The sequence below is a fragment of the Equus asinus genome, chromosome 18, assembly GCF_041296235.1.
Source record: "Equus asinus isolate D_3611 breed Donkey chromosome 18, EquAss-T2T_v2, whole genome shotgun sequence".
Lineage (NCBI taxonomy): Eukaryota > Metazoa > Chordata > Mammalia > Perissodactyla > Equidae > Equus > Equus asinus.
The window spans coordinates 13,239,398-13,261,340 of record NC_091807.1 but is presented as its reverse complement, the minus strand read 5'-3'; the positions used below and the strand labels follow the sequence as shown (position 1 = coordinate 13,261,340).

Below are 21,943 nucleotides of genomic sequence, written 5' to 3'. Positions count from 1 at the left end.
ATTGTACAATAAAGTATTCACTCAAGTGTTGATGGACATTTGGTTGTTTCTAGTTTGGGACTATTATAAGAAAAGCGGCTACATACATTCTTGTACAATGTTTTTGTGGATATGTTTTTATTCCTCTTGGTTAAATACCAAGAGGAATTGCTAAGTCATGTGGTAAGTGTGTGTTTGGCTTTATAATCTCTCTTGTACTTCTCGTATATTTAATATTCCTTCAGTTTGTCATTTGTCTTTTGACTTCACTTATATGAATATTTTTATTCATATAAATATGAATATTCAAATATGAATAATTTTAAATTCAATATAATCAAATTTATATTTTTTTGTTTGGTTTACTTTCGCTTTGTTGTTTCTGGGTTTTAAGTCTTAATTTGAAATGTCTCTTCCAACCCCAAATTAATGAATAAAGCCACCCATACTTTCTGAATTAAAACTTTCATCCATCTGGAATTTATTTTGGTGTTAACGTGTAACATAACTTTCTACATTTTATGGTATAAATAACCTTTACTGGGTATTATATCAATACCGTTTACTGAATAATTCATCTCCCTTTCCTCTCTATTTGAAGGGAACACCACTTTCTTCTTTGGTTCATTTTCTATTTCCTCTGTAATATAAAGTTTTTTGATTTTTGTAGTTTCTTAATTTGTTTAATGGCTATTCTTTCATTAAATTCTTATTCCTGAATATTCCAAATGAAATTTTTGTCAAATTATAGAATACTCTGTTGGCATTTTATCTGATACTTCATTAAATTTAAAGATATAATGAGAACTGGTATCTTTGAAGCAACAACCCCCTAGCACACAAATTATGTTCTCCCAACACCATGCCTTACTTACCAAGGGTCAGGCTCCTTGGAGGTATCACTGCTTATAAAGTGTGAGGCAAAAAAAAAAAAAAAAAAAAAAATGAAGAGGATCCTGATGCATCTTTTCAGAGAAAGTAGCAAGAAAGTAACTAAAGCATATGAGGGTTGTGTCTAAAGCATTCAAGACAGAATTTTGAAGAGGCTGCCACTGGCCAAAGTTGGGACAATCTAAGTATCGAAAGAATAATAATTGCAATGGATTGAAACATATAACACCACACAACAGCTATAACAACAACACATTAATTGGTCACCAGTGGAGAATGCTAGTGACCCAAATGGTTATTTTTAAAAATAGGAAGTAAAGAGAATGAATCAAGAATAAATCTTGCCTTTCTACATAAACTATACCACTATGTAATCAAATAGAAAATGAGAGAAGTTTCTCTTTATAAGTATATTTTACTAACAAACAAAGAAGGAAAAACAGAATAAGAATATCATTGTTTTGCATGCTTAATAAATTAATGAGCTTGGGCACTTATCATCAATGAAAAGAGATGGAGCCACACATTATTTGCCTTCTAATGGAAAAACATATGACCAAAGACAAAATAGTTTTGTAAGGAAAATAAAAGAGCCTAAATTATATCAAAACTCCATATCCAACTAGCAATTTATACTAAAAATGCAAAAGAGACAAATATGTTAAACAAATACGTTAACGATACAACCAGCAAAACCCAGACTCTGGGAAACCTTGAAGGGCAAATGATTATTTTTTTTTGCTGAGGAAGATTTGCCCTGAACTAGCATCCACTGCCAAGCTTCCTTGTTTTGTATGTGAGCTGCTGACACAGCATGGCTACTGACAGACGAGTGGTGCAGGTCTGCGCCAAGGAACTGAACACTGGGCCACTGAAGTGGAACATGCCAAACTTAACCACCAGGCCATTGGGGTTGGTCCACAAATGATTTATTTATTTCTTATGTTTACTTATTTATTTTTTGTGTGTGTGAGGAAGATTGGCCCTGAGATAACATCTGTGCCAATCTTCCTCTATTTTACGTGGGATGTTGCCACATCATGGTTTGATGAGCAGTGCTAGGTCTATGCCTGGGATCCAAACCTGCAAAACCCGGGATGCTGAAGTGGAGCACGTGAACTCAACCATATACCACTGGGCCAGCCTACTGATGATTTATTTTTTAAACACTGTAAGCTGTGGACTTTCTTTGGATTCTAATTCAAAAGAGCAAACTGGAAAACAATATAACATTTATGAAGCAATTTGAAATTTGAGCACTGACTCATTCTTAGTAGCAGAGAATTATTTTTAATGTTTGCATTTGCTAATGTTATTGTGAGTGTGTTTAAAAATTATTTTTAGAAATACTTATTGAAATATTTAAGGATAAAATGATAGAATTCCTATTTGTTTCAATGTAATTTGAGATGGAGGATGGGTAGAGACAGATTTACAACATGACTAGTCATTAGTTGATAATCACTGAATCTGAATGAGGGACATGGTAATTAATCCTCTCTACTCTGTGTATATTTAAAATTTTCTAATAAAACATTTATTGAATTTTCTTATCCAAGAAGGTATTGTCTTTCCATTTACTCAAATGTATTGCTCTAGTCTTCAAAGAGAGTTTGAAAGCTTTCTTCTTTTATTCTTCAATTTACTTCTATAGGTTTTATCTTTTTGTTTGCTACTGTCAATGGGATATTTACTGCCATATTTTATTCTAACTGGTTATTGTTTGTAAATAGGAAAGGGTCTTTGTTTTTGTTTTTATTTTGCTGAGGAAGATTCACCCTGAGCTAACACCTGCTGTCAATCTTCCTCTTTTTTCTTTCTGGCTTGAGGACGGTTCACCCTGAGCTAACATATATTTTGTACGTGGGTTGCCTGCCACTGACAAGTGGTGTAGGTTCACGCCGGAATCTAAACCCGGGCTCCCGAAGCAGAGCATGCTGAAATTTACCACTAGGCTATGGGGTCTGCCCCAGGAAATGGTTTGGTTATCTTTGTAAAATATTACTAAAGGAGCCTCCTATTCAATTCTTGTTGTGTCTCAGATATGTTTAGTGTATTGATTTTTCTATGCATATAATTGCTATCAACTGAATGTTCGTGCCCATTACCCCCAAATCCCCAACCTAATCCCCAACATGATGGTATTAGAAGACGTAAACTTTAGGAGGTGATTAGATCATGAGAATGGAACCCTCATGAATGGGACTAATGCCCTTATAAGTGAGACCTCAGAGAGTCCTCTTGTCTCTTGGGCCATGAGAAGATACAGAGAGAAGATAGCTGTCTGTGAACCAGAAAACAGGCTCTCACCAGACACCAGCTCTGCCAGTGCCTTAATCTTGGTCTTTCCAGCCTCGAGAACTGTGAGAAATAAATTTCTGTTGTTTATAAGCCACTTACTCTATGGCATTTTGTTATAGTAGTAAGACAATAGTCACATAACTAGAAAATGATGATAAATTTGCCTCTATTCTTTCCCTAAATTGATACCTTCTATTTTATTCTCTTGCACTGGCTGTAAATCCAGAACAACATTATATAATAATTGTAAATTACAATTTACAAATTGTAAATTATGGGTATTCTTAACCCATTCTCCATTTTACTGGTAACAATCCTAAGTTTGGTGCTGGTTTGTTGTTTGGGATATATATTTTTGATCATGCAAGAAGCATCCATGTGTTCATATGCCTTTAAGTTTTTGTTATATTAATCAGAAATGAATTCTTAAAAGACAATCTGTTTCTTAATGGAGACCTATGTAATATATATTTCCACTTAAATTCATTTGAAACTTACAGAAAATATCCAGAATATAAGCTATTTTTAAAAATAACGGGCAAACACACTCATCCTTTAAAACTTCTTTAGTATAATAACATTCTTTGGAAAAAACACCACCACATTGGCACAAGCTTTTTAGTTACAAATCAAATTTATTTCCTACCAATACCTTTACATGAAAAATCTTCATGTGATAAATTTTTAATCCCCAGAATACAGAAATATATGGAACTGTAACAGCCTAGCACAAGATAAAAAATTTATAAATATTCTGGTTCATTAAATGAGATTTGTCCTGTTATGGCATAATTTTAACGTAGGAGTAACCTTTTACATTTAAATATTACAGCATTTAATAGAATATAACAATGTAATTCAAACTAAGTTGTAATTTCAATACAATTACTCTTTTAATTAATTTGCAGAGAACTGGATCAATTTTCCATTCAATGAACTTTTATTATATAGATAAGGGAAGAAAAATAAGGGTGGATTGAACAACAAGGACAATTTGTTCCCTGAATTACACTGATACATAGTAAGATTTTTATTATTTGGCATGATTTTCCTAATGAAGCACATTTCTGAAATAATAATGAGAATTATTGGGCTATATAATTAGACTACTTTTCATTCTACTTTCTATTTTTAAAGATTACCTCTAATCACTCAACTGAAGGTGAGGTATAATTTATTAGGAGAATGAACACTAATTGAGATCATCATTTTCTTGACTTCTTTTGGCCTCTATTTTTCTCTCTATACATAAGGGGGTAGGTCCAGATGCCCTCTAAGTTCATGCCCAGTTATGAACTTCATTTAGGTATCTACTTAACAGTCTCTAATAAATAGTTACAACTGTGCAAAAAAAAAAAAAAAAAAGGCAACCTGGCAGTTTTTACTCTATTCCATTTATATTTATAGATATAATAAAAATTAATTCTAAGTCTATCATCTGATATATTTTTTGGTTTTACTGCTTCCTTTGTTGATACATTTTGCTATATAAGATTTTTAAAATGTAAGTGCTATGTACTGATGCTCCTCTATGGAAAAGTGAAAAAATAATGTACATATTTTTATTTCATCCTACTTATTCTTCTCTATAACCAAATCCTTTTTCTATAAGTTTTATCATTTTTTGGTCCTTCAGAAAATTGCCTTCATAACCTTGAATGATATATTTCAGCTTTGATTTTTTAAATTTTCCATTCTATATAATACGTATTAACTCCCTGCTAAGAAAAATGAAGAAATGAGTACATCTACATATTCCTGCCCTCATCCTTATTTCCCAACTCTGGTGTTTTTCATTCTTTATAACATTACGATAATCCTGAGAAAAAACTAAAACAGCCATCATTCTTATCAAAGTATTTCATTGTTCCTCTTATTGTAAGCAAATAAGAAGGGAGAGGTGATAACAGCTAATATCCAGTTTATATGATTTAGATGATGATATTTAGGACTTTCGAGCTGATGAGGTTTAGATGAGCTTTTTGGACTCTGAATTGATGCTATAATGGGATGAGACTTTGAGGGACGTTGCATTTTGCATGTGGATGGATGTCAATCTTTGGGAGCCATAAGAGCAAACTGGGAAAGGTAGAATAACAGCCTCCCAAAGAAGTTCACATTCCAGTTCCTGGAACTTGTGAATGTGTTACCTTACATGGCAAAGAGAATTTGCAAATATTTTTAAACTTTCAGAGCTTGGGATAGGGGAATTGCTTTGGATCATCTGGGTGGGTCCAATTCAATCAGATGACCTCTTAGGGATGCAAAAAGATGTCTTCTGAGAAGGAACTGACCCACTTTGAAGACAGAGGAATTGCTGAGCTAAGGAATGGGTGGCCTCTAGAAGCTTGGCATGGCCCTCAGTTTATAGCCAGGAAGAAAATGGGGCCCCTGATCCTGTAGTCTCAAGAAAACGAATTCTGCTAGTAATTCACACAAGCAAGAAACAATTCTCCCCTAGAACTCTAGAAGGGAATGCAACTCTGCTGACTTGATTTAGTCCAAGGAGATTCATACCAGATTTGTGATCTAGAGAATTGTAAACTAATAAATTTGTGTTGTTTTAAGACAGTACATTTGTGGTAATTTGTTAAGGCAGCAATAGAAAACTAGCATAAGCAGTTTAGTTCCATTTTAATTCCTCCCCTAGGTTAAGGGCCTTCCAGTCTGAGGTCATGTAATCTCTACCAACTTCTTGAACAAATCAGGATCCTATCAGAAAGGAGAAGGGGTGGGTGGGAGGGAGAATGGCAATGACCAGTGCCTGCGACAAATGACTAATCCTCCTGATTTGGTTTACATCTCTAGCCCCATTCTCACGCTCTACCTCATGCTATATGATCTAGCAGTGCTAATCAATGAGACTGTCTTCTGCTTCTGCGCTCGTGGTCATTCAGCTCCCCCTTCCTGGAAGACCTCCAGGCCATGCTTCATGTTATCCCATTAACCCAAATCACTGGCTGCCTTTCACTCTTCAAAACACTGCTTAGACATTCTCTTCCACTAAGCCTTCTCTTCAAGAGAAAGCTGTGCAATCTTTATTTTCTGCCCTCTGTCCAGACTGAGGGAACACCCGTCCTCAGTTTTCACTCTGTTCATACTGCAAGAATGGTATTACCATAATAAATAACATTTATGTGTTTATCTTCTCTCTCTCCTTCTGGTTGTTACCAGTGGCTATCACTATGCTCAGTAAGTGTTTGTTAAAACGATAACTATACCTAATAATATTCATGAATTGACTGTTTCATTTATGCATTCTTCATAAGGAAATAGTACTCGATAGTACTCACCATAGACACACATAATACTTTTTATACTTTACATTATAAAAGATTTAAAAAATACACAAAAGTGGAGAGAATGTTATAATGAATCCTCATTAACTATAATTCAGCTCAATAACCATCAACATTTTCATACAGTAGCCCACATATCCACAGGGGAAACGTTCCAAGACCCCCAGGGGATGCCTGAAACCTCAGACAGTATCAGACCCTGTATACTGTGTTTTTTCCTATACATACATACCTATGATAAAGTTTAATTTATAAATGAGGCATGGTAAGAAAGTAGTAACAATACTAATAATAAAATAGAATAATTATAACAATATACTGTAATAAAAGTTACTGTAGATCTTATAACCTCAGCACACGATTTTTTTTCTTTCCTTATTAAGTCAAGAACTTTCACCTTTTCTCTTAAAGGAAGCACTTTATGGCTTCTCTTTGGCATACCTTAATTGCCAGTATCACTATTCTTGCACTTTAGGGCCAGTATTAAGTAAAATAAGGGTTACTTAAACACAAGCACTGTGACACCACCATAGTCAATGTGATGACTGAGACAGTGACCAACAAGCAGGTATACAGCATAGATACAACAGACAAAGGGATAATTCACATCCTGGGCAGGATAGAACTGAAGAGTACGAGATTTCATCATGCTGCTCAGAACAGCAGCAGCGTGCAATTTAAAACTTATGAATTGTTTATTTCTGGAATTTTCCATTTACCACTTTCAGACCCAAGTTGACCACAGGTAACTGAAAGTGAGATAAGGGAGGACTACTGTATATATTTTTAAAAAGCCAGTGGCAGTTTATTACCCAACAGCCTAATCTGTTGTCAACAGGGATCGTTTGATTTATATCTAAAGTGAGGAAAGAGATTTCAGTCCTCCAGAATCATAGTTCTTGCGAACTTTAAGAGCAATAAAGGACAAAATTCTCTCAGAAGTAGCCATTACGTACTACCAGTGACCAAGAAGGAATTAAAATCAGGTCTATTACGGACTAGAACCTGTGAAAAACTTCACAATGTCCTAACTGGCCATTACATGTTACAGGACTTGTCCATGAAAGCAATTCCTGCCACTTATGACAATGCAAGAGAAAGCTAAGGTGTTTTGTTTCCGTTTTTGTTTTACTGGTCTACTCAGCGTTTAGCAATAGAGAAAACGTGTCCCTCCTCTCCTGGATAAAGCGCATTGATTTAAGATTACTTGACTTCATTTATCCCAAAACAAAAGCAGAGGACTGATGATCTTACTGGAGTTTCGGCCTCCCTCTGTGCCTGCACTGCAGCAGGGGCTCTTCCAAGGAGGCTGGGACCGTGGGGGGGGGGGGGGGGGGGTAGGGGGTGCCTAGAGGAACCCTATCTAGAATCTAGATCCCCGGCAAAGGAGCACGCTTTAAAAGGTAGGAAGAACGAAAGAACAAAAGCTCGAAATTGGGCCTGGTTAGGGACATGGCCAAAAAAATGAATAAACTAATAGACCTCACTGTCTCTCCGGCGAACGGGGCAGACGGGAACTACACCTCCCACAATACAAAGCGCTGGGGCGTTGCTAAAGACACTGTTTTTACCTCAAGTTGGCTCGAGGCGGCTCAGGTTTGGTTATAAAAGCCACTCCCTCTTCTTGGCTCTCCTCCACCTCAGCCTAATTGGCTCGGTAGTCCGTGCGTGGGAGGGCGGCTCAGTCGTCACTGGCAGCGGTTGAATGAAGGCTCTCGCCCAGGTTCCTCACGGTCAATGAAGTCCTTTCTCTGGTCGGAGGTGTAGTTTCTCCGGCTGCGACAGAGCAAGAGGACTACATTTCCCAGGGAGCCACGGGTCTGCCGGCGGCATGGGGGCGGTGCCCCACGTCTGGTACAGTCATCCCAAGCCTCTTCGGCGGGACTGTGATGGCCGGAGAGATGACGATCTTAGGTCAGTGACTTGGGGTTCCTGTCGCTGTTGCGGGCCCCAGAGCGGTTCGGGGAGGCCGGGATGGGCGGGGGTGGTTGTCGCAGCTCCTGTAGCCAGCTGGCGCAACGGGAAGGGCGCGGAAAGGTGACTTCGAGGCCGTTTTCGTCTGTTCGAGGCGCCGGGTGGGGGGTCGTATATATGGCCCAGAGCGAATAGGCCCAGGTAGGCCCGCGGCGACCCTTTGCCAGCAACCCAGGGACATCGGGCCTCGGGAAGGGTTCTTTCCAACAGAACGTCGATTTTGAATCGTTAGTTGAATTGGGGTCTTTGGGAGGCTGCAAAAATCTGAATCTTCAGGTCCCCTTTGTGGGAGAAGGGGGAGGAGCAGCAGCAGCGTCTGGATGGATGCTGGATTTTGAGATATCCAGGCCTCTTTAGCGTATAGTCCATTGCTCTTTCCATCAAACCGGGTGAGGAATTACCCTTCCCAGACCAGAAGGTGATGAAATGATGCTGAAATTTTGTTGCTCGTAGGAGTAAAAGGAAAGTGCCGTTGGCACTGAATTTCGTTTCTCTGAATTGTGTGTTGAGGATGAGCTAACAATTACTAACAGATGGACGTTTGGGGTCGTATGTAACATGGGTGGCACGCAGGTGTGTAGCACAGCCTCCTGAAACCAGATAATAGATTGATTGTAAATTTGAAGTGGCATCTTTCTTCGTCAGTTATGTGTACAATCTGCATGGCATTTGTTCATATTCTTGTTTCATCACTTAATATTTATCGAGCATCTGCTGTTTGCTAGGAACCGATCCTGGTGCAGGGGATACAACAGTGAACAAAACCTGCCTTCAAGGAGCTTCCATTTATGTCGTCGTCAGGGTTATACACTTTTATGCTTCTCCTTCCCTAAATATTACCTCTGCAAGAAATACTTTAATTCATATTTAAATACAGAAGTTAACTATATTATGTTGTGAAGTGATCGTTTAATATCTAAGCAACTTTCAGAAGCATTTTATCCAGTTTATCCATTGCATCCTTTCGGAACGAAAATGGAGATTAGTGGATAAAGAGTTTTAGCCTTACAATAACAGTTTTTGCTGTGGGAATTTTAATAATGGGGTTTCTTTTTAATACTGCCAACTAAAATATTTATAAGACTATGAAATCTAAGTATCAGTTGATCAAGAAATTGGATTCTATCTAGCTTTTTCTCCAGATGAGTGGCTTTTCCCGTCAGCATCAGCACAATTATTAGCCAAATGTTTTTATTTTTTATTCCTTAATTCACTCATAAATGAACTACACATACCTGCATCTACGGGGGTTTTTTGTTTTTGTTGTTACTTCATTTTAGTTGTGTAATAGGTTACATTATGGAAAACTTGATGTCTGAGAGAAGAGTTGCCATTAGTACTATAAAAGAAAATATTTTGAGAGTGTATTTTTAGTCGTTTCAAAGTGGTATCAAAGGGACTTTGCTATAGTAATTTAGCATATTGTAACTGATTTGGTAAGACATATCTTTGAATTTCCCTATATTTTCAGGATCAGCTGTTTTGACTCTCCTGTTGGCTGGCTATTTGGCACAACAGTATTTACCACTGCCTACTCCTAAAGTGATTGGCATTGACCTTGGCACCACCTACTGTTCGGTTGGGGTGTTCTTTCCTGGCAGTGGGAAAGTAAAGGTCATCCCAGATGAAAATGGGCATATCAGCATACCCAGCATGGTGTCCTTTACTGACAGTGATGTGTTTGTGGGGTATGAAAGCTTAGAGCTGGCAGATTCAAATCCTCAGAATACAATATATGATGCCAAAAGATTCATAGGCAAGATTTTTACCCCAGAAGAGCTGGAGGCTGAAATTGGCAGATACCCATTTAAGGTAAGTGATTAAGCTAAAATCCGTTTTAATTTTAGTTGAGCATACTGTTTCAATTAATGCTTTGGCTTCAAGTTACAAAACATTTCTGTTTCAACTGATTTAATCTTCATGGAAGTTATATTATCTCCTATAACAAGCAATCCCACAGCAGCTCCAGCGGAGTTATGAGTTAATTCAGTAGCTCCACAAGGCTATCGAGGACTTAGGGCCTTACCATATTCTTGTTCTGCCATCCTCAGAGTGTCTGCTTAGCTCTTGTATTGTAGCAAGAAAACTAATAAAGCCCAGTGTAGACAGATAGGAAGATGGATGGATAGACAGATACTCTGTTTGTGTGTGAGAGTATACATATTTGTATACATAAAAAGATCATACTAGGTATGCTGTTTTATGACTTATTTGAAACTCAACAATACGTCATGGACAATTAGTTAATAGATGCACATCATTGTCTTTCATGGTTTCGTGGGACGACTGCTCTATTATTTAATTGTTTGGTCTCTATCAGGGTACATTTTATTTTATCCCTGGTTTTCCACTAATGTTGGAGCTTCATTGAATATTCTCATACATGTATCTTTGCACACTTCTCTGATGATTTCCTAAGCTTGAATTCTAGAAGTAGAATTTTAGATCAAATGTGTGCTCGTTTTTAAGGCTTTTGATTTATGTTGCCAAATTGTGCACCAGAAAGGTTATGTGCTCTTGACTATCTTTTAGAGTGCCTGTATCTTCACTAGTTATTATTTTTCAGTCTTTGCCAACAGGTAAGTGAAAAACAGTATGTTGGATTAATTTGCATTCCTTTGATTTCTAGTGAGATCAGATGTTAAAAAATTTGTTGGCAATTTTATTTTCTTTAGTGATCCCTTGTCCTTTGTCATGTTTCCTCTTGGGGTTTTTAACTTTTCCTTAATGACTGTAAAAGTACATTTGTGATGTTTTCAGTATGTTTTCCTTTTATTTATTTTTTCCTTTTATTGATGATAAATAATTTTGTTTTTGTGCTATCAAGAGTGTTAAATTTTTGTGTGGTACAATCATCTCAATAATTTTTAACAGTGGTTTTGGACTGTTACTGTGCTGACAGTGGCATTTCCCGTTGTATTTTTTTTCTAATGCTTTTATATGAGTGTTTGTAGGTTTGACTTTTGCTGAGTTTTTTCTTTTAAACATTTAAATCTTTGTTCCATGTCGAGTTTTTCTTGTAAATTATGAAGTGGGATTCTAAATGAATAGATTTTAAAATAGTTAGTTGTATCAGTGCCACTTCTTGATTAACCTGTCTATAAAAATTCTCAAATTTTTCATCTACTTTCAAAGGAGAAAAAAATTTCTCCATGAGTTTCTTAGGTTTTTCTTTGTTCCTTTTTAGCCTCTTTCTTAGGATCCTTTATTAATTTATAATCTTTCTTATATAATGATACATTCATATAAAGCTATACATTTTCTCCAAATTATATTACAGCTTTGGGTACATTACTTATTGGTCTGGGAGTTATTTTATGGGTTTTTTTCCTTAAGTTTCTTTGTGATCTAGAAAATCTAAGTTTCTGTTTTGTGTGAGCTCTGATGGTACTGGTGTCTCTCCACCTTATTTTAATACTTTCTGAAGCGTGGTTTTGTTTTCCCCAGACAGGTGAAATACTTTCAGGAAGGTCAGGTTTTCTTGATTGAAACCTAATGGGGTAAAATTCTGATAATTTCTTAGAACAGACTAATTCTCTTTACTGTTGATGTTAGTATAATCTATTGGTGAAACTAGGATAGTATGTTTTAGAATTAATCTAGTTTTTTATATTAAAACAAACTAATTAAAAACAAATTAATTTTTTTAAAAAAGAAGATCCTGCATCACATACATGATTCAGCAATTGTCATTCCTTAATTTCATCGTTCATTTTTTTCTTTCATTCATTTAACAGATATATATTGAGAATCTTCTGTTATAATTATATGCTTGATGATGAATTTTATTACTCTGCTGTTACATGGTGTGGATTCATTCTATAGATTTTAAAGTATAACTTTGAATAACCTCTAATCTTAGTGAATGTACTTGATAGATTACAGATGAATTTTATGAACTTGTAAAGGTAAAAGTAGGTTTTGATTGATTAAGTCCAGTACACATGTATGTGTATAAGTATATATAGATACACACACTCTCTTACACTTTTTTTTTTAATCTTGGTCACAGGTTTTAAACAAAAATGGAATGGTTGAGTTTTCTGTGACAAGTAATGAGACCATCACAGTTTCCCCAGAATATGTTGGCTCTAGACTGTTGTTGAAATTGAAGGAAATGGCAGAGGAATACCTTGGAATGCCAGTCGCCAATGCTGTTATTTCTGTACCAGCAGAATTTGATCTAAAACAGAGAAATTCAACAATTGAAGCTGCTAACCTAGCAGGTAGTATCACCCTTGTGTGAGTTTGCATTTTTCTCAAAATTTTCTTAGGTTGAAAATCTTCTGTAGTAAAGTGTATCTCTTTGCAAATCACCTAACTAGGCTGATAAATAAACTATATGGTAGGTAAATCAGAAGGATATAGGTTTATGAACAATAATCAAGAAAGCTCCATAACATAAAGTAAATATGTATATTACAACCACAGCCAGTCAGATAGGCACATGACAAAGGCTGAGAGAGAACATGGACTCATGTTAGCAATGAGGAATTTTTTCTTCTAAACTTTCTTTAATAGTAACGTGAATATAATGTTTTAAAAAAATCTGAGGTAGAGAGGATTCATTTAACACGATTTAACAAATATTGAGTGCCTGGGTGAACAAAACAGATCAATCCTTATTCTCATGGCACTTACATTCTACTGGAAGGAAACAGAAAATCAACATTAAAGACAAGTATATCGTGGGGTTTCTCACCCTTAGTTTTACTGATATTTTGGGCCAGTTAATTCTTTGTTGGGGACTGTGTGTTATAGGATATTTCACAGCATCGCTAACCTCTACTCACTAGATGCTAGCAGTACCCTTTCTACCAAGTGGTGACAATCTTATGTCTCCAGACATTGCCAAATGTCCCCCGAGGGGCAAAGTGGCCTCTGGTTGAGAACCTTGACACAATGTCTAACAGAAAGTAACAAGCTATGGAAGAAAAAATCAAAGTAAGGGGACAGGATCTCTGGGTGGTCAGAGAGGGCTCACTGAGAAAGGACATTTAAGCAGATTTGAAGGAAGCAAAGTAGTTAGCCAAGCAGATATATAGAGGAAATACATTTCAGAAGGGAGAACGGCCAGTGTAGCCACCATAAAATGGGAATTTGCTGATACGTAAGAAGTGGGACACTGTGGCCAGAGCAGAGTTATTCATGAAGTAAGACAGCTAAGGGGAAGAGTATTATGGTCTTGGAATAAATTCTTCAGAGTTTGAATAATTTTTACGGCTCCTGAAACAGAAAGCCATTTTACTTTCCAGGCCACTCATTATGTGTGGCAGTTAGCTTAAAGCAGGAATTTTGCTCAAGGAAATCTGATCTTCAGCCTGCATGCTTCCTGTTTAACATTACCTGCAAAATCAGATGTGCTGTGTGTTTCGGATTTGCATTTGAGGGTCTTGCATTTTAAGTACTTCTGAAGAGCGTAGTAAGCTTATCTCATTTCTACTTATGTAGTTTGTTTTGGTATATAATGATTAACGTTTTATTGCTCATATGTTCACAAGTAAAATACGAAAATTAGAAGAGGGTGAGAGATTTCTTCTAAAATTTAAGAATTAATAAAGAATAGAATGATATGTTCCACTGAATCTGGCTGGGCCTCTATTTTTTTAGATTATACTCTTTAATGACACCCTTTTAGAAGAACTTCTATTTACCCTTCCCATTCCTTATTTTTATTGGGTTTGTGACTGTTCTCGTTGCTCAGTGGACTTCGTGTCATAGAAAACACGAACGTCGTGCAGTTGAGTAGGAAGGAATTTTTTAATAGTGTCCTCTCATGAGTTGTTCTTCCCTCCAACCAATCTTACAGGACTGAAGATCTTGAGGGTAATAAATGAACCCACAGCGGCAGCTATGGCCTATGGTCTCCACAAGGCTGATGTCTTTCATGTCTTGGTGATAGATTTGGGCGGAGGAACTCTAGATGTGTCATTGCTGAATAAACAAGGAGGAATGTTTCTAACCCGAGCAATGTCTGGTAAGAAAAATATAGGGAGAGTTAAATTTTTTTTTCAGTATACTTTGGCTTCATTTTGGTAATCTTTTGTAAATGTAAATTTTATGCCACCATTGATGTATATTTACAGCAAAAGTGAAGTCTAAACAAAATGACTGGGCATCCTATGAGTCAAATAAAAGCACTGCCCATTGCAGCCGCCAGCTGTAGTTGTCACTCACTGAGCCAACAGGACTTTTCATGGCCATAGGGGAGAACAGAAAGAAAGAAAAATGCTTTCAAAATTAAGAAGATCAGTTTCTTTCACTTAGGTTTTATAAAATAGATATCTTTAAAAAATCTAATAATAGTATTCTCTGGGAAATGGTAGGATTTTGCATTCTAAATCTTTTAAAACTGTTTTTGTTTTTAATTTCATTTAAAGAATTAAGCCTGTTGGGAAAGTCAAGGTGTAAGTTATGGGTGGTCTGACTTCTGCGTTTTTCTCTCTTCTGACTGGGCTCTCTTGTGAACCAGGTTCAGTGCTGGGAATTTATATTACATTACTCTTTAACTTTTCAATTATTTTTTCTACTTTTTCAGCTCTTAATCGTGCAAGCGAAAGGATTAAAAAAAAGATAAAATGCCTACTGATACTTTTTGATCATGAGAAGAACTTTCTTCTGTTAAGAATGACACTTAATGTTTTTAAATTGCTATTTAAAAGCCAGTCTGTGTTCTCAAATCTCTATTTTCTGAAAAAGTATTTGCTATCAGTAAGAGATACTTCCTTTTACATCATTTAAAAATTTTAACTCAAACATGCACTGTTTCTTTAATAGTGCACGTATGAGTTAAAATCATTTTAACCCTGTTATTTTTGATTAGTCTTGTATGAATAAAACTTAATAATACATTAAGCAAGAGATGCGTTATTGAGTATCATTTTTATACATAGATACTACACAGACATGTATACACACATGCATAAATATAACGTGAACTTTTTTATTTTTAACTTAGGAAACAATAAACTTGGAGGACAGGACTTCAATCAGAGATTGCTTCAGTACTTATATAAACAGATCTATGAAACCTATGGCTTCCTACCTTCTAGGAAAGAGGAAATTCACAGATTACGACAAGCCGTGGAAATGGTCAAATTAAATCTGACGCTTCATCAGTCTGCTCAGTTGTCAGTATTACTAACCGTGGAGGAAAAGGACAGGAAGGAACCTCAGAGTACTGACACTGAACTGCCAAAGGACAGGCTTTCCCCATCAGATGGCCACCCTATGAACAATGTGTTTGAAGCTGGCCTTTCTGAAAAGAAGAGTGGAGAAAGTCAAGTTTTATTTGAAACAGAAATATCACGGAAGCTTTTTGACTCCATTAATGAAGATCTCTTCCAGAAAATACTCGTCCCCATTCAGCAAGTATTAAAAGAAGGCCACCTGGAAAAGACTGAGATTGACGAGGTGGTTTTGGTTGGAGGCTCTACTCGCATTCCTCGAATCCGCCAGGTCATTCAGGAGTTCTTTGGAAAGGATCCCAACACGTCTGTAGACCCTGACCTGGCAGTGGTGACAGGAGTGGCTATCCAAGCGGGGATTGATGGAGGCTCTTGGCCTCTCCAAGTCAGTGCTTTGGAAATTCCCAATAAGCATTTACAGAAGACCAACTTCAACTGAATTATGGAGGAATCATTCTTACTCGTGATTGTGTGATGATCTCTTCCTGTTTATCAGACTGCCTCCTCCAGTAAAGAAAGTCTCTAAAATATCTCACAAATTTACCTAAAAGGCAGCATTTAGATACACAACAATTTTACATAACATTTTGTTTTAGGATTAAATGTGACCAGATTGATCCTCTTTGATTTTGGAGAGATCCCATTCCAACAAATACTTCTAAAATGATAGAATTGAGGTAAAACCTTAGAGGAGCATGGGTGGCTATATTTTCTGGATTCTGGAAGTAGATAACCGTATGCACTTAAAATTACATTCTGTAAACATTGCCTAGTGCCAATTATAGGATTCCCAGTTCTTACTAAATTGTATTAGCAGGAGCTGGTAATTTATTTACTTGGTTATTACATATGACTATTAATTTACCTCTACTTGAAGGACAGTGTTGATGTCAGTTATATACATTGGTTGGGAGATAGCAGTATTATTAATATAAGCTGATAGATAGTATTCAATAACTGCCATATTAAATAAATTTACTTTCGCAAATTCAATATCCAATTATGTGTCTTGTTCATGTAATCTGCATTCTCCAGGTTTTTAAAATATATTTATTGGCTCAGTTTATTTTCTTTCTAAAATAGCTACTGATTTATTCAAATGTTTCAATACCAGATAGTAGAAATAGCCAATTTACATTTCAGTTCTTTGATCTGCTGTCCATCATTCTCTGCTTGGATTTCCATAATTCTGCCTGGTTAGAAAACAATAGGGAATTATTAATTGCATTTTAAAATATGTGTTAATGTCACAATAAAGCCATCATTACTATCACTTTTTTGTTATCCAAACTCTTTGCAGACTTTAGTAAATAGCAGTAATTAGCTACAATATTTGTTTTGTTTTGTTATTTTCAGCAAGCCCTGGAGAATGTAGTTTGCATTTGAACTATCAAATCGTACTTGATTCACTTTTACTGAGATTTTCCCCCATATTAATCCCCTTAATAATTAATCCCCATAATAATTAACTGAATTGTGCTTGATTCAGTTTTACTGAGATTTTTTCCCCATATTAATTTTGAGCAAGGAAAATGTGCTCAATTGTAAAACCTTGTTATTGTTTCCTACTATCGTTTTAAAATAGTCACACTGGGACTGTTTTCAGCCTTAAGGTTAGTGTGTGATGAGAACAAAAAGTTTGTTAATATTGGAAGTAACGCGGATATCTAATCTGGAAGGAGGCAGTATCGAAGAATTCCCATAAATCCACATTTGTAGCAGTTCTGTTTTTGTTTTTGTTTCTTTCCTTTTAGAAAAGCTACAGGGACCAAGAAAGAAAATATAGCAGTTCTGTTTCTGTGATGCCCATAGTATTTGAAGATATATTTTCTTTTCCCTTAATATAGGCATGCTTCATATCAATATTCAAAAATTATACTCTGGTCAGCATTTTTGTTACTGTAAAGCATGTCTGCTTTATCCATTGTTAAATTTGAAATGTTGTTGAATTTCCAATCACTGAAAAAGAGAACTAAGCAAACGCATTTTAGCAACATCAAAACATTTCAGCTTCTCATAGTAAAAAGCTGAATGTTAATATTTTTTTGCAGATCTAACAAATGTTTCTTAGCAATGAAATTGCTGTTAAAACACATTTTCAATCAAATATTTTTGTGTACAGAAAATGTCAATAGTAGGTAGGTAGAATAATATGAAATGTTGACATATTTTATTTTAGAACTAACAGAGAAATGCCAAAGAGGAATCCTTCACTGCATTATGGAAATACTCACGTGTTCTCTTGGACTTTAATAAATCTTTAACAGATTTTAGAATTGAAAAAGATCTCTTTGTGAAGGTCTTTAAAAAAGTGTTCAATTTATCGGAATCTCTACATACAGTATCAGCTTTAACCTAAAGCATTTTAGGATTTTTTTAAAAAGCTTGAATTTCTCAAATATGTGAGATAGTCCAGGACAATCTGTTAACACGTTTTAGAGGAAACAATTTGCAAAACAGGGCAGCTATTCTCATACATTAAAATTGGAATTTAAGTAATTTGATTGTGTCTGAAAAATCGAATGGCAGTGTTGGAATTTGGGGGTAAAAGTTTAGCATATTCTCTAGTATAGTTACACCTTTAAAAACATAAAGTGATGTCTATCTTCAATCATATTTTAGGGGGCTATATATAAATAGTCTTGAAATTAATGTAGTTTATTTATTTAAAAGATAAAAATGCATCCTGAAAGGGATCATTTATGCATAATAATCTGAAGACATTTTTCATAAAACAAAATTCATTTTGGTCATCTAGCTAGTGTTTTTTGAAGCGCTTAACTTCTAAAATATTAACTGTCTTGTATGATTAGAATATGTGAATGAGTAATTTATTTTATATTAGGAATGTTTTGGTACTGTGTTTTCGCTCAAACCACTGACATCAACAGATCCTGCTGTGTGTATAATATGTTCTGAAGACTATGGCAATTGTGCATAACAGATTGTGCCTCTCAAATTTGTGTACACAAGTAATTCACATTTTAATGTAAATAAATACTACTTTGCAGTTTGTTTTTTAAACTGTTTATTTTCCATTCAGGACTAGACTGGAGTACATTTTTGAGGTATATAAGCAAGAAAGTGAGGACAATGCTGATCTGATGCTCATGGTGCATGACCTCAGCAGCTGTTGCCTAGTTCCCTGCACCCTGACTCTCTGGGATTGCTTCTGTACTTTTCTACTTGTTTCCCTAAACTAGAAGTGACAGTTCCTTTATCACATGAACAGTATCTCCAGAATTCTGAATTCCAGCTCATGGTTTTTGACTATAATGGAGCCAAGACCTAAACTAATCTAGTTAGTAAGTGATCCTGCATAATAGACTCCCGTAATCCTTTGGTTGATGGTTAATACTTTATAATTTTCTAATAGTTTGTCATATTCTTTGGACAAAAACTCAACATTAACTTTTTAAAAGATTCATTTGATTAATGTAGTCTATTTCAAATAAGCCCTTAAATTAACGTAGTCTTCAAATGAGCCCTTAAATAAAGACAGTAGACTTGACTCTCTCCAATACTAGTTCCTGTGATTCATAGTTATTGTAACTACCATTGTTGAGGTACTCAAACATATGAGGGAATATAGTGACACTTCCATATTTATTTCATTTAACAAACACATGCAGTGCCCCACTGAGATAGGCAGCCTCTAGCATAGCTTCCAGTGATCCTGACCTGGTATTCACCTCCTTGTGTCGTGCTCTTCCCTTGAATTTGGGCAAGATTTGATGACTCACTGCTAATGAGCAGCACGTGGCAGAAGTGCCATATTATTGACTTAACTGTTAACTTATTTGGCTTACCTAAAAGACCTAAAATATTGAATAGTATAACACTGGTAACTTTATAAATATATTTAAAGTAGAGGATGTTGCTGCTTCAAAAAAAACTGGATTCTTTTTTATATAACATAAACACGCACACACATATTTCTCCTAAGAGTTCATCCATTCACCTTAAATTGTCTAACATGGCCTATACAGTATTGGAAACTGAAAATTAGGTCTCAATTACTAGTTGTAATTACTACCCTTCCTCTGTCTCCCAAGTTGCTTAACTAGGATAATTTTGTCATGGTTGAAAATGATTGTGGCTAAAAGTAGTTGTGGCAGCGCCTGCTAAATGCTAATCCAATATCTTTTCTATTCATTCTTACTTCCAGACCCCAGTGTTTTTGGAGCAGCAACATCCCCTACTTTACAAACTATTTCCCAGCTTCCTTTGCAGCTAGGGATGGCTACATGATATAATTCTGACCACTGAAATGTAAGCATAAAAACTTGGTAGAAACCACAGATTTTTTGTTTAAGTTTACACATTTGGATTATACACGTCTTGCTCCTCACCATTCCTTTCTTGGAATACAGACATGATGCTGGAGATAAAGCAGTGGATTTGCAACTTCCAAACAACATGGAGAGTTGAGCAACAGATAGAAGCAGCTCAGTGGTTTCTGGTGCCTCTACCTGGCTGTCCTCTCTACCTTGGGATTTCTTTCTACCTGAGAAGATTAAGCCCCTCAGTTAACACTTCTTTTTTTTCCTTCTTTTCTTTCTTGTCCTTTCAAACTTACGACCTTTACTGTGTGGTTAAACATTTTGTCAAATTACCATTTGTTGGACTTCTGCTTCTGGCCAAGATGGAATAGAAAGGAACTGATCCAACTAAAAAATTGGACAAAATATAAGAAACAACAGTTTTCAAGACCTTACACATCATGGGCCAACATCCATTCTCATCCATTACCTCTGTAAAATCAGATGTGGCAATACAGGGAAAGCAGAAGGTTGCCCAGTAATACCTGGAAATTCTTGCACAAAAGCTCAGAATAGAAAGCCAGAAGCAAGATGTTCAGAGGGGATTGGTGGTGACTGAAGTTGTATTAATGTATCCCTAGTTCCCATTGCACTCCAACAAATCAGTCATTTTAGTCTTACTCTTTGGTCAGTCACGCTACATTTTGTACTATGTTTATCAGAGTTGAAAAATAGCTGTAAACCTATAATCATTCACAAGTGTATTAATGATGAGCTGAGTTTTATAAACACGAATTCAAAAATTGATCCTGTATCACTTCCCTTGGCACACAAAAAATGCATATGCATCATTTTCCTTCTATACATTTTGGAGCAAATATTTTTCAAATTTCTCACAAGTATTTTTATAAATACCACAAATATTTTTCAATTTATGATATATTTTTACATTTTACTCCTATGCCTATTCATTTTTATTTTGCTCTTTGTGCTACATTCGTGAGATAAACAAAAGCTTCCTATCTTTGATCAATTGTGATAACTAATCATGTGCTCTGACTGGTCTGTCTGTAAATAACAAGTGAAAATCTCTGGTTACCTGGTTAGCAATCATCAACAAGAGAAGCCAGTCAGCCTTTCCTCAGTTCATGCCTATTAGATCAGCCTCATTAACCGAGCGGCATAGCAGCCGCATGAACTACTGAGATAGTCTTCATTTTCATAACAAGATTTAGAGAAATATGGCTCACAGTATAGCTGGAAGTCCTGATTGCTGTATCTACAGGCGGTCCACTTGCTTGGGAAATGACAGCTCGAAAAGTGGGACCTAGGAGAACTCGAAGGAGCTAGGAGATCTGCCTTGACTGCTGCCTTCTCAAATTCACTTAATCCCACTTAGATCATATCGTGCGCCACTGGAGACCATGTCTTATTTTAATCTCCAGTTATCCCAAAGTTGCTGTGTGTAGAACAGACTTTCATAAACATTTTGTCCTTTTTGCTTAATTAATAGCATATCCCATGACGTGATTCTGATTATAAATATGAGACTACAATTACAAGGAGTTATGACTGTTGGTATTTAAATAATAGAAAACATATTATTGAATGCTTTCTATATGCCAGATACTCTCCTAAGTGTTGTGTTACATCATTTAATTTTTAAAAAACCCCTAGGAGGTAGATAGAATTATTACTCCCAAATAAGCCCAGAGAAGTAAGTTAACTTGCCTGAGTTTCCACAACTAGAGAGTGGTGGAGTTGAGATTTTAACATAGGAAAATTTTCTCGAGATCCTCAACTCTTTGAAGTACTATAATATTTTCTTCTTCTAGTTTTCCGGGTTATTTTTTCTAAAGAAAGGTCCTCTAGCTCAGGTGGAACTATTTATTATTTGTGTGTGTGTTAAAATACAGCATTACATCTTCTTAACATCATCTTTATTTCAAGTTTGATATCGAAGCTGTATTTAAAAGTATATGAAATTGCCACTATTCAACCATTTTTTGACCTACAAAAATGGCTGTTTCGTATGATTCAAACTAATACT

General features: G+C 35.8%; 1 protein-coding gene across 1 annotated transcript; it reads left to right on the top strand.

The window, feature by feature from the left end:
* The first annotated feature begins 8,231 nt into the window (after window positions 1-8,231).
* Window positions 8,232-18,655, top strand: HSPA13 (heat shock protein family A (Hsp70) member 13). Its single transcript, XM_070488707.1, has 5 exons — window positions 8,232-8,384; window positions 9,916-10,256; window positions 12,457-12,670; window positions 14,254-14,421; window positions 15,403-18,655. The coding sequence occupies exons 1-5, from the start codon at window positions 8,360-8,362 to the stop codon at window positions 16,068-16,070; spliced, it is 1,416 nt and encodes a 471-aa protein (XP_070344808.1). The 5' UTR covers window positions 8,232-8,359; the 3' UTR covers window positions 16,071-18,655.
* Window positions 18,656-21,943: the final 3,288 nt, after the last annotated feature.